Source organism: Strix uralensis, chromosome 2 (genome assembly GCF_047716275.1).
Source record: "Strix uralensis isolate ZFMK-TIS-50842 chromosome 2, bStrUra1, whole genome shotgun sequence".
In the NCBI taxonomy this organism is placed as follows: Eukaryota; Metazoa; Chordata; class Aves; order Strigiformes; family Strigidae; genus Strix; species Strix uralensis.
Window position 1 is genome coordinate 1,403,990 of NC_133973.1, and position 14,227 is coordinate 1,418,216.

Sequence of the window (14,227 nt, forward strand, 5' to 3'; positions counted from 1 at the left end):
TTCTGAAAAGATTGACCTGAAACTTCCTAAAATTCTGGCAATAATTTGAAGGGAAACATTTATTTCACAGCCTGGCCCCTCCAACCAGGCTGGTGGCACTCTCAAAAATATACTGGAAGAGTAAGAGTATTTTTATAAAAAATGAGATGGTATCAAAGGACAAGCATACAAATGATTTTAAAACTTTTCAAACGAAGATATCATAAGGCTGACCGACTCCAACATCAGGTAGTCTGTTTATGCATTAACACGTACTTATCTAGAAAAAAAGAAAAAAAAAAAAAATCACAAACATCCACAAATTTGTCAACCACTCTCTTTGGCAAAAAATAGAATTTGTTGAAATGGCCAGTCAACAGGTATCTTTCTCCTTGCCTTTCCTCTTTGCAGTTCTACTAAAAAATAGCTATTGCCATATGTGTTGGTGCATTCCTTAGACAGACATTGGCCTCGTGCTCTTCAGACAGTGGGCTGAAGTGGGGGACCTGACCAGCTGCCTACACCAAGGACATTATTCTCAGAAACGGGTCCAGAAGTTATTGCTGTAGGTGTGTGATCAACCTCTAACAGCAGGTATCTAAGGCCTGTTATGAATTATTTGAAACAGTTCCTCAAAGCTCATAAATCACCGATCGTTCATCTTCCAGACCAATCACCACTTTGGATTTAACTCTACTTTACAGTCCTGAAGAGGACTTTAGCACAAATGAAAAGAAAGTCACTAATAAACTCCTAGTCTGCGGAGCAAGAGTCTCGAATTTCATCCAGATCTATCTCCACCTTCCTCACAGTCTTATACTCCCCCAGCAGGCCACAGACAGAACCACTGTCACAGTATCACGTGCTTTCTTAAGAGCCCTAGAAATACTTTGATTGCTTTAAATGGTTCACTTATTAGCTTTCCTGTTCTCCCATCCTAACATCCGGCTAGCTTTTGCTTTATTTTCAGCTGAATGCTTTTAGGTGCATCTGTCTAGGGAACTGCGGGCCCAGCAGTATGCCCAGCTTTCCAAGTAGCACCGTGTGCTTGTGAATTCAGAATGCCAGACAAAAAAATGTAACTTCCATTAGCTTTAAAGATGGTCTCAACCAGTGGGTTAGGAGTGCATTTCTTTCATCATTTTCTTTCAGGACATCATAAATGTCACAGTCCCCTGCAGGTAAAGTTATAAAGCTGAAAAAGGAAAATCAAAAACTTTTAAAACAATTGGAATCTCTAAAAAAAAATGTTACATAAAAAGTCAAGACATGAAAGGGGACATACTGAGCTCTTCATGGACTTGTGTGCAATCTCAGACAAGCCAACTTAACCTTTTGTGAGTTCTTTTCTGAGCTGTAAGAAAATCCTTATTCTGGGAGGGCTCGCCACTCTGGGCACTAATAAATAAAAGGGATACTTGTATTACAAAAGCTGTAAAGCAATTCTAGCTTATAGAAACCAGACAGCTTAACTTCCTCTTATACAACCTATGCCTGGACTGCTACAGTGAGATCCGTCTCGGAGAGCAAAGGAATGGCTAGCAAAACGGATGGTGTCACTTCGTCACAGTGCAAAGCACTTGCTTTTTCAGCAAACATGTCTATCTTTGTAGTTTCCAGGCACTGTGTGCCCTCCAGTCTGACTGAACCAGAAAGACGGTATGTTTAACTACAGCAGGCAACAATCTTAAGCAAATAAACTTCCAAAGCACTATTCTCTGCCTTTCTTTAGGACTACTTGTCGTTACTGAATAACAAGTACTTCTGCAAGCATGAGAAATAACAAGGCCTGGTTCTCTATACACATGTTTCTCATCCCTGTTTTGACCACTGCCTCTCTTCAGCTCAGGCATTTAATAAAGGCTCATACCAACCTGGATTCTCTGATGTCTAACTAGGGTTGAGCTCACGCTGAAGTCTCTCTTTAAAGATGCCTTTGAGGGTTTCTTCCCCCTCCCCATTCTTGTGAAACCTGGAGGAACATCATTATCCCTCTGCCAAATCTGACTGAAATCTGCCAGTAAACTTCAAACTACCCAGGGGGAAAACTTAGTGGTCAGATACACACCAACAGACTGTGATCACACAAACTTTGTTTTTCTGAGGCAAACAGTCAGAGAGCGGCTGTATGAAAAATTCTGTTTGCACATTACAAGTAATTTTCCATCACCTGTAATTCTTAAAAAGAAAAATATCCATTTGTGAAAGAAAAGGGAAAGGAAAAAAAAGTGCAGAAGTAGCTAAGCCATTAAATGTTAGCGACAGTTTTGCAAGACAGAAACAAGAGACTTCAGACATACTGGTGGTATTTAACAAATAACATTCTGAGTGTCAGAAAGTGCCCTCATTTTCAGCATTGTAATGCCCCTTAAATCCCAAAATGAATCCTCAGCGATGCATGCTTATTAAGTTGTGTTATTCAAACCATCTTCTACCTTCACAGTTCCTGTAATACAGGATATTTTCCAGGCAAAACTTAAATCCACAACACTGTGTCAATAGAGCACTCTATTAGCTCTGTCTCTTAAAACTCATTTTCCTCCTCTTCTATACATGTTTCTGGCACAAGAGCTGGTATAATTTTCAGAACTCAAATTTTGCAGCCCCCTCTCTGCTGTTGGACCTCCCACCACTTTTCTCAACAGGCTTTTCTTTAGCCAAAAAGTAAAATCAAAAGATCACTTTTCAAATGGAGAAACATCTGGCAACTGCAATTTCCATGACAATGCCTTGACTACAGAGGATTCTCAATCTAAACCTCATATTCAGAAGCTCACTGGTGAATTTTGTAAGCATATCTCTTTTTATCCTCCCCTTGTAGAAAGCAAATCCTGCCTATTGAAAATTTCACACCAATTCTAGGCGACTATTTCAAACTAGTTAAGTATTGGTTAAATTATTAAAATTCTTAATCATCTTTGGAAATACATTGAGTCAAACACTCAACTACATTTACATTTACCCTCCTGCAAAGAGGTGCTACATCCTTTAGATCCACAGTTGTCTGGATATTACTGGTACCTTGGCTTCTCAGATGCCTTTTGGACTATATATGTTCATATGGCTACTGCTGCCTGGACCATCTGTTGCCAAGTAACATGGGGATACTTCTGCTCTGTAGCACTAACCAAGTGACTCTTTCTCTTCGCCTGGGATCTCAGTTCAGTAAATCATCCCCATATGCCCAGGGGTTGTGATGAACACAGTACTAGAAGGTTGAAGACCCCAGATTATCTTCTCAGATTTAGGAATCTGTAATCCCACATCACATCAGCGAAATTATCTTGCTGTTCTATCAATTTACTAAGCAAGAAATCTTCTTTTACTATTAGATTATGTAAATTATGCAAGCTTCCTCTGAAGTGTGTAGGCATGATTAGTGTAACCTGTTCTTTTTTTTCCCCAGTCTCTCATATAAGAGAATCAAGAATTCAAATCCTCAACCATTAAGTCCAGACCTCTGCAACTACATGTTATAGTTAAGTACTTAGTTACAGGATTCTTGTTATTTTTCTAATTATGGAACACAATTTCTCTAAAACACATGTAGGATGACACGCTGCTGTTCACTGCTCTGTGAAGACATGTTTAGCTTCAGAAGACCAGCTAAACCTTGTCCTTAGGGGGATCAGTCCCCATTTAATGCATGTTTGTAAAGCTGCAGATCATAAGTTATATTACTGTACTCTTAATTACATAGTCACAGGTAATTCCTCTAAGAGTAGTCAGTAGTGCTTACCATGTGCCTATGTGCCTCCACTGACTCAAGAAGAGTCTGACAGCGATTTTAGCGAAAGCAGAGCAGTTCCCTGACTCAGAACAGCATTTGTAACACAAGTCATCTCACATAATTACACTGGAGCGCAAATTTTAGGCACTTTACACCTTATCAGTCAGTAGTGGCAGAACTAAGGCTGCCAGGGTCAGCTGCTGAATGCTGGGTCTCTGACTTCGAACTATGAGGTTAGTGTCTGCATGGGATCCCAGAGAGAGAAACAGGGCTACACAAACGCTACCTGTGCGCATCCCATTACAAGATCCAACCTATATTGTACTTACAGGAAAAACATTTCTGAAAGGCTCAAAACTTGGCCCAACATTAAAGTTGATGGCAATACTCCAAAGTAGTCTTCTTTTATAGAGACCATTCCTCTGGCAAACTTCCAGCTTTCAATTTCCAAGCTTTTCAGAACTAAACCTCTTCAGAGGAACGCTGAATTTTTATTTTTTTAATTATGATTCTGAAATGTTTACAATTATTTTTTTCCCCATGCATTCTTATTCAAGTCTTCCATTAAATTTTCAACCTCCAGTAGAATCTGTCTGGAAAATTTCAAGCAGAATGGTTAAAATTTCGGAAAGTTACGAGCAGCTGGAAGTAGAGGTTTGAAAGAAAACACCTACAAATCCTGAACCAAAGCTGTCAACAGCACTTCAAAGTAGTATAATGCCTACAGCATCTTCAGATTATCTCAGCTCATAATAACCTACTAAAAAGCATTTTTAACAAGAACTGGTTGGTTGCCTTGGAATCACAGCTAAGGGAGAGAGGGTCCTTCAGCGAGGGATACTGCCAGCATTAGCACCCAGGAGTTTGTGTGAATGGTCTAAAGACCACCCATGCTGCATCTATGTTGAACAGTCAGAGCTTATAACAGTCAAGTAACAATTTATGATCTTAGGAAGTAGACAAACAACCCTGCTGACATGTTTCTTATTCACTACTGTGAGCACTTAAAGCAAGCATTTTATCTGCACTACTGTTTAACCAAATGTTGATGTTAAAATACTATTTTTTTTCTCAGAGTGTGTCAAATATTAACTCTAAGGTAGCTGGACTAAATCCAGATTTCAGCTAGTACAGATGTCATGGTCATACAACCTTTATTCTGAAGTCAGACTAATGACAAGTTACATGTGAACAGAAGGTCTCATGATAAAGCTGTTCAGCAACTGCCCATTAGTAAAATTGTCAAAAATGAAAAACTTCTGTGGGGTAGGGGAAGCAAAGTAGGTAAGTAAAATCATGTTCTTACACTCTGCCAATCCTGACAGGCTTTTACAGGTTCATCTTGTAAAGATTTGTTCTACAATTCAAAGATTTATTTCTCTCCCAGAGCACAGGCCTTTTGTCATCACAGTTCTGAGCAGACTACGTTATTCCCCAGAGATGCAAAGGTCTCTGCTGGCTGCAGACAGTGACTAAGAGATTCCAATCCCAAATGCAGTTTGGGTCAGGTTGCATAGTTCCACCTTCACAGCTGCCCCCTGCATTAGTGCATTTGATGTTCAGCACTTTTAAAAAAAGGAGGCTGTATTTCCCACTTTGTCCATTTATAAAATAGGAATAATCGTCATCATTCCTTTCACAGAAGGATAGCAAGGTTTAAGAGCTAAAATATCGATACTATTTAGGCATTATAAATCCCTCCTGCTTTTGCCAAAAGCATGGCAGAGGCAGCTCAGTTAGTTCAACCCCATTTCCTGCTTCCTCAGGCCCTTCATTGCAGCACAGGAACCAGACACCTCTGGAAGAAGTTCGAAAGGGCTGCTAACGCTGCCCGGCCCACTGCCTCCGCCCTTGCCACCAGGAACCACGGCCACTCCAGAATGTCAGTAGCTGCAAGATTGGATCCAGACCACAGTTCCCCTCCTCCTCCCCAGTGATGGGGGGGATGTTTAGACTTAGAGGCCACGGTTCAGTTATCAAAGAGTGTAATGGAACAGGGAAAATCAGACAGGGCAGACAGCATTGCTATTATGTCACTAGAAAACACATAGCATAATACAGTCCTGCTCCTAGATACTACGGTAAGAGAAAGAATACATAGGAAGGATAAAAATAGGAGGGATACTAAGCTTAGCGAAGGATCATACTTAAATGTGCACATGTCCATGTGGAAGAACAGGTACACAGCCTTCAGCACACATGCCCACATCTCCCCCCTTTCCCATCTGTAGACCTCTCTTATATGTGGCTCTCTTGCCAAGGGTGTTATTCTGCAGAAGAAGTGTGATTTTCTAAAATAATTGAGGTAGTTAAAATTATTGAAGAATTCCAACAAACAAAACGTGCAACAGGCTCTCTGGAACACATCGCCGGAGAGCGCCACTTCTTTGCAAATGCACGAGCACCCTCTGGTGCTCAAAGACAGGTTGAGCACTTTATTTAAACCTCCAAGAATTAACTTCCGAAATGATCATTAAGAAGCTGTCTCTGCTATTTCTTCCTAGTGCACTCTCCCTCAAAATTAGTAACCTTGTAAGAGGAGGTAGAAATGGCTAAATTAAAAGCACAGATCACCACAGCCTGGGTGACAGAGTCCTTTCACATAGGAAAACTGCTGACACATAGCCTTCTTCAAAACCCAGCCTCTAAAAACGCCAGTGCCACATGTTTGAAATGAGTATCAGAGCTGTCCACTCCAGGACAACTTGCAAGGGCCACCTCACAGAGTTTCTCTCATACTGGGAACATACTTTTCTATTATGCATTAGTGTGAGAAAAAAAGAATTTCTGCCTTTTATATGCGCTCATCTGATTGGGGGATATTCTCGTTATACATGCAAATGCTTGTTACGCTCTCCTTCACAGTATTAAGCTGCAGCACTGTGTTCCAAAGCCCAGCTATACAAAATTTACTCCCTTTATCAAACCTTAACACTGTTTTTTCTTTCCATTTTGTTGACTGGGAGAGAATTACACTGCTGAGTGACCTTGGCATGTTGCTTAGGCACCAGTGCCTCTGGTTTCCATCTGTGTAAGGACACAAGTGAACACAAAATAGTTTGGGAGGATTAGGCCAAGCACAGTGCTTACTTCCAGGAAATAGTACTTTTGGTGATTATTCCTGGTAGCCACAATTATAGCTAAAGGTCAATGTTCATGGAAAAAGCCCTCTTCAGACTCACAGAAATAGGTGTTTTCTACTACCACTGTTTCTCACCAGCCAGTTAACGATTAACAGAGTATCCCACCTGGATATACCAGATCACCATAATATTTTAGAAACTGACACTAAAATGCTCAACTGAACGGCCAGACCCACTTTTCAGAGGCACACTATTCCCTTGGCTTAAATGAAACAGACGCTATCAACCAGAAAAAGAGAAAAGGTTCAGATTTTAGTGTTTAGCCACTGGCCAACAAGACAGTCAGGGGCTGGAGAACATGACACAGGAGATGAGGCTGGGAGAACCGAGCCTGCTCAGCTTGGAGAAGAGAAGGCTGAGGGTGACCATACTCTGTCTACAACTACCTAACTGGAAGGCACCAAAAAGACAGAGCTAGACTCTTCTCGAAGGTGCACAGTGATAGCAAAAAATGCAAAGGACACAAGTTGAATACATGGGACATTTCAGTTACACAGTAGGGAAAAAAAAATTTACCAGGAGGGTGGTTAAACACTGGCACAGGCTGCCCAGAGGAGGTGTGCAATCTCCATCTCTGACGATGTTCAGGACTCGCCTGGACATGGCCTGGAGCAGCCTGGTCTGGTCAGACCTGTTTCAAGCAAGTTGGAGGTCCCTTCCAAACTAAATGATGATTCTATGATTCTTATTATAGCTTGGCAGCCCCTTGCCCAAAGGTAACGTCCATCCTTCCAAGCTTCTCCAGAGCCCACACAGATCTGTTGGGTTCATATATTAACAACGGTCTAGATGTGCCTTCAAAAAAATCAAGAGCTCTGACACAACATTCTGAAGTATAAATCTTATCCACATCAAATCTGCCTGGAACAATTCTCTAAATAACCACTGGCTCTGTCATCAAATCCTACTTTTTTTTTTATTGCCAACTGAAAGGAAAGTTTGTAACTTTTCTTTATTCCTGCCAATGGCTCATTGAGTAATTCCTGATTTTCTTCAGTTTCTGACAATATTAAAAAAACCCCAACATACAACTAGAATGGATGTGTCAAAGTTATTAAGAACTGCACCTACAACCTGAAGGATCTGGAGAGACAACTCTGGGTGATAAAGACTAGTATCGAATTTATCATTAGGTAATGCTGGATACCTTTGACTGTCATATTGCCAACTATTTGAGCCACTCCATCAGAAGAGCCCTCAATGCATCTAAAATTACTTTTAGAGAGATGGCAATTTCTACAAGCCAAAGCCAAGACTTGGCTAGAGTAGGGAGTAATTTATCCCATGGATCCTGAACCTGTCAACTTCATAGTTGTAGGGTGGTATTTTATAGAGCATGTAATGTCATAAAGATGGCAGCATCAAACCTCCTGGAACAAAGGGAAGTTATATTTTTTAGCAGTTTTCATTTGCTGACAGAGGCCCAAAGATTCTGTTATTTTATCAGCTACATCTTCTACAACATACATAGCTTATCTGGTCAAGAAGTAAATTAGAGTATTTGGAAATGCTAGTTCAAGAAGAAACTATGCTGTATTTTGATGCTCATAGGAAGACTCACCATGCAATAAGCTTTTAAAGGCTACCTAATAGCATTTCATGTATTTTTTCTTCCTCATGCTGCATACAGTGTTTTATTCTTCCCGGTGATAAAATGCTGCAAATGAGAATTAGCTATTAAGTAAGGAAACTTGCCTTTGCAGTTGCTTCTGTCATGCAAGCTTACAACTGAAAGGGTCAGGCCACTTTGCAGCTGAAAAAAATCAGTGTAATCACCAACAGGTGCTTTAGTGAAACTGACTGTCCCGCATGACATCGCTGTCTCTAAATTGGAGAGACATGGATTTGATGGATGGACCACTCAGTGAAGAAGGGATTGGCTGGATGGTCACACTCAAAGGGTTGCAGTCAACAGCTCCATGTCCCAGTGGAGAGCAGTGAGGAGTGCTGTTCCTCAGGGCTGGGTGTTGGGACCGGCGCTGTTTAACATCTCTGTTGGTGACATGGAGAGTGGGATCGAGGCACCCTCAGCAGTTTGCCGACGACACCGAGCTGTGTGGTGCAGGGACACGCTGGAGGGAAGGGATGGGCCATCCAGAGGGACCTGGACAGGCTGGAGAGGTGGGACCGTGCAAACCTCATGGAGTTCAACAAGGCCAAAGGCAAGGTCCTGCCCATGGGTCGGGGCAATCCCAAGCACAAACACAGGCTGGGCGAGGAGTGGATTGAGAGCAGCCCTGAGGAGAAGGACTTGGGGGTATTAGTAGATGGAAAACTGACCATGAGCCAGCAATGTGCGCTCACAGCCCAGGAAGCCAACCGTGTGCTGGGCTGCACCCAGAGCAGTGTGGGCAGCAGGGCGAGAGGGGGGATTGTCCCCCTCTACTCCGCTCTGTGAGACCCCCCCTGCAGTGCTGGGTCCAGCTCTGGGGGCACCAACATCAGAAGGACACAGACCTGTTCAAGTGGGTCCAGAGGAGGCCACGAAGATGATCAGGGGGCTAGAGCAGCTCCCCTGTGAGGACAGGCTGAGAGAGTTGGGGGGGTTCAGCTGGAGAAGAGAAAGGTCTGGGGAGACCTTATAGTGGCCTTCCAGGACTGAAAGGGGCTACGGGAAAGGGGGGAGGGACTTTTTATCAGGGGGTATAGGGATAGGATGAGGGGTAACGGTTTTAAACTGAAAGCGGGGAGATTTAGGACATTAGGAAGAAATTCTTCCCTGTGAGGGTGGTGAGGCACTGCAAGAGGTTGCCCAGAGAAGCTGTGGCTGCCCCCTCCCTGGAAGGGTTCAAGGCCAGGTTGGACGGGGCTGTGGGCAACCTGGGCTAGTGGAAGGTGTCCCTGTCCGGGGCAGGGGGTTGGGGCTAGATGGTCTTTAAGGTCCCTTCCAACCCAAACCATTCTATGATTCTGTGATTAGGAAAGTGGTTTTTGGAGAGATTTTGCATCTCTTCCTGGAAGAGTTAAAAATGCCTTTTTTTTTTTATGGCAATTATTTTACAACAAAAAGTACAGAATTTGAAAATTATTAAACGAAAAGTTATTTTATACACATGTACTTGTTCAGGAAAGTCTATTAGCAGGAAAGAGTTTTGTCTGTTTATATGATGAGCTCTGAATCACAGCTCTACACCAGTGTTAACCCTTTTTGCCAGTTAATCCAGTATGGTTGAAATTACTGGTTCCCACATGAAACTCCCGTAAACCAAGGTATATTCCACAGCTGCCCCATGAGCTGTATTGCCTTTATAAAGTCTTCACCTGAAAATCTGATCACACCATGATATGCTGGACCATAAGGAACCACAGACTCATTGTTGTCAAGTTCTAGAAATGGCTGATTCGCTTCCTGTTTTCTAAGATTCATTTTCCAAAATATGAAAACAGTCTTTTCCACTGATGAATCTAAGTGTTTAAAAAAATTACTCATTTCTCTTCCCTGTCTAAACTGAGGATATCCATGCTGATATTCTCTAAGCTGGGGGTTTTATCAATGAACTGATGATAACAATAACAACAATAAACATATAACATACAAGTTGTAAAATTTTCTGTTGAAGTGAGCTGAACTGCTCATCTCCAGATATATTCAAGATTGTGGTCAAAATTACAAGACTGCAAGCTCTGTCAACCTACCCCAGGAGAGTCTACTTCACATATATTTTCCCCCAACTTTGCAAAAAGATCAAGATAGTTGGACACTCAAATTCCACTAACCGTGTGCTTCTACAGCCACAAAATCAAATCCAGATGGCATCATACTGGACAAGTCACCTGGCTTTCACGTGCCTCAATTTCTTTATAGACAAGACTTGTTGTCTCTCCTGTTGTTCAAAGAGTCTGTAATGTAGGCTGCCGTTGTCAGATGTGCAGGGGTAAGAGTAATTGTTTTAAAGAGTGGAGGGAAAGGAAATCATCCAACCGCACCTATGCAGAGCCTCTCCAAGTGCAGTAAGGTCCTGTATCCGTGTGACATCTACTGTTCTCTGACAAATGCTGTATTTCTATATCTGGAATACTTTCAAGTGCCAGAGTGCACCAAACTCATTAATACAATTAAACTAATGTTGTTAAGAGATGGTCCAATATGTCTCTGCATGTGATTACACAAAAGGCACCATTAAAGAATAATGCATCCCAGCAGCCAAGTGAGACAGCACATCTCAAGATGGAGACAACCAAGTTTCCCTTTGGGAATTTGCTGCTCACCGTCCAGCAGCCGTGTGTCACACACGCATAGTCAAGATGCCACAGTGCATTAGAGTGGATTTGAAATACTGTCATCTGATAACAATGAAGACTGTTTTCCAATGATTAGCAGACCTTTAAGCCAAACTGCTGTCATAGAAAGACAACTACAGGGTATTTCAGAACATTTCTCCCCTCACCTTAGCTTCCACCACAGCTAGGTGCCCGGTTTTACAATACACACAACTACTTCCAGTGCGCTGCCACCATATGACTGAGGTATAGGGTCTGACACAAATACTCTCCAAACTGACTCCGCTAAGAGGTACTACACTGAAGTTACTAGTTTTCTTTCTGTGGCCATGGTATGACTTCTAACAAGTTTTTTCTGAGTAGGTATATACGTTAAAACTAATGCAATCTAGACAACTGACTGGAAGCAACAACGTACTAAAGGTTGGCCAAGCTTTCTAGCAGAAAATTCATTACTTTCAGATATAATTAGGTTCCTAAGGCTAAAATCCAGCTTGTAGGTCAATATTTGAATCCACCAAAAGCAGTCTTTTGGGTTTTTATTCATAGTTCCTGAGAGAAGATGTTTTGAAAAATGTTTGAGATGGATCAGGTGTGTAAAGTCATGGTGTCCAGCAGCCAGATAACTTACCCCTTTCCCAGGATGCTGTGTCCACACCTAACTGGGCAGCACACGTTCCCGTAACATCTATTTTCCCATCATCTTCCAGCTACCAAATTATTCTTACTGTATTTTAGGAAACTGGCAGGAGGAAGGGTACACAGGTGGGAGAATTGGTGGCTTTGTAAGTATAAAAGAAACAAGCAGGACTCCGTAACACTTGAAAGGCCAGAGAAAACCAAAAGAGAGCAAGGTCCCAGGGCACTGGAGAAGGGCAAGAGAGATATTCAACCTAACTGCAGTCTTTGGGAAGATAAGGGAATGAGTTATTAAGCAGTTAGTTGTTGAGCATCTAAGAAAACAATATGATGATAAAAAGTAGATAATGTGAATCTGCCAAAACCAAATTTTTGTCAAGAACAAATCTTTTTCTGACACAGTGAGCAAGGGAGAAGCCACAGCTGTGACAAACTTGGCCTTGACTGGGCTTTTAATCTAAGTCACCTGAGAGTCTGACAAGCTGAGTAGGGAATTATGGCCTAAACTGATGAGTGGTTACGACTACCACATGAAGTAGTAATTAGGAATACTTCTCTTGCAAACTGTGAGTCAAATGGGATTCCACAAGGATCTACCATGCACCTAGCTTTATTTCATTTTTTCCTTATTACACTGACAGTGAAACTGAGAAAGCACACTTTCAGAATCTGGGCTGGTAACTAAGGTGGGAAAGATTGCAAGCAGTTTAGTAAACAGAAGCAGAATTCAAAATGATGATCTGGAAATTCTACAGAGCCAGACGCAAAGTACTAAATGATGATCAAGAAAACAAATTCAAATAAAAGGGAAAAACTAACCAGACCACAAAAACACAGGAAAAAAATTCTGAAAGTTACAGTGGGTTGCAGTTAAGAGAGTGAGAGTAAGAGTGCAATGAGGTACAGTTGGAAAAAAAAGGATGGCAAACTTGGCACTCTGAAGATCTAAGACACAAGAAACAAGTGTTTTGCTCTGTTCAGCAGCAGTGAAACACACAACGGTTGGCAATTAACGCACAGACTAAACACATTTAGAGAAAACTGCAGAGTGGAGAAAAATCTAAACTTTAAAACCAGTAGGAAAATACTAAGAAGACAAAATTTATTTAGTGTAGAACAGTGTGAAAAGAGGAACGGGCAAAGTTATAATCTTCAAGTTCTTCTGCATGTAAAAGACAAAAATGGAGTATCTTTATACCCACCAAGGATAGAACAAGTAATCACTGCCATAATTTGCAGCACAGAATGTATTAGGAAAAAAACTCACTATAAAAATCATCATGAAATGGATTTACATCAACAGATCATGCAGCTCCTGTCACTGAAGGCTTTTCAAAACAAATTAAACAAATTCACCATGAAACATTTTGTTAGAGGTTGCTGTAAGATTTGACACCGCTTTAATGAATCAGTTAATTTGGTGTCACCTCAGAAATAAAGGGAGGAACACATCACGCCAGTCACCTACAACAAAGGTGAACGCTTTACCTAAGTGACATCTGCGTGAACTCACAACGCAGGACTTCTGCTGGCATGAATAAATTCAATGTGGGAATAAAAATTACAATTTTGCCTGGATTAAACAAAAGACCTGTAACTCCTGTATCTGAAAACGACCGGTAGCATTCCTACTTAAGTGGCAAATGCTGATCTAGAGTTCGTGTTCCGAAAGCAAGGTGCAAACAAAGCTGCTACACAGGCTGGCAGAGCTGGGGCAAATCTGAGCTGCTTCAGGCAGGTATTTAAAGCTGAGCAGGCAGGCAGGTGCACCGGCCAGGCTCTTAGGTGTATCTATACATGTTTGAGTACAAAATTCCATTCAAAGTTGTTGGCTTTTAATCAGCTTTGCAACACTGTTTTTTGCATACCGTGTTCGGCAAAGGGGACTCAGTTGTTTTATCAGTACAAACCGTTTTTTCGTTAGTGCCCCAGCAACGACATCCTGTCGTCTTCCTAAACAGGAGATCCAGGCAAAAATAAAGACTGTCGCACCTGAAACGTATTCCCCTCTTCAGATTCATCAGCTGCCTTCCCACGGGGTCCCTCACACGTTTCCGAACTAGCCTGTTCCTCGTTCCGGGCGGCTCGGCCGCGCAAACAGCTCTCCGCTTGGGTACCAGCGAGACCTAACGGCAGTTTGCAATTACCCGCTTACTGCGCCTCACGCGATCCCTCAGAGAAAGGCGGGAGGAAAGGCCTGGGAAAACCTCCCCCTCCCTGAGGGGAGCGCAGCCCCTAAGGGGAAGCGCCGGGCGTGCCCCGCGGCCGCTACTCCGGCAGCTCGGCACCGGGGCTGAGCTGGGCGCCGCCGCCCGCCTCAGCAGCCGCCCTGGCGCCACTGACCGCCGGCCCCGCTCCCCCCGGCCCGGCCCGGCCCCTCACCATGGCGCTGGCGGCGGGCAGCCCGCCTCACCCTGCTGCCGCGAGCCCGACGTGACGCCACGCCAAGCCGCGCCCTGGCAACCGAAGCCCCGCCCCCCAAGCGCGGCTCAGCGATTGGGTGAGGGGGCATGAC

At 42.8% G+C, this 14,227-nt stretch overlaps 1 protein-coding gene across 3 annotated transcripts in view; it reads right to left on the bottom strand.

Moving 5' to 3' along the window:
• Positions 1-14,137, bottom strand: part of NME7 (NME/NM23 family member 7) — a 94,401-nt gene extending 80,264 nt beyond the window's left edge. Inside the window, exon 1 of one of the 3 annotated variants that reach the window (XM_074852397.1) lies at positions 14,095-14,137. In XM_074852397.1, coding sequence (XP_074708498.1) covers positions 14,095-14,097 — 3 coding nt within the window. In that variant the 5' untranslated portion in view covers positions 14,098-14,137. Of the gene's footprint in view, positions 1-13,622; positions 13,955-14,094 lie in introns of those variants that run through there. The other 2 variants (XM_074852387.1, XM_074852406.1) reach the window with 2 other exon arrangements.
• Between the last annotated feature and the right edge of the window lie 90 nt (positions 14,138-14,227).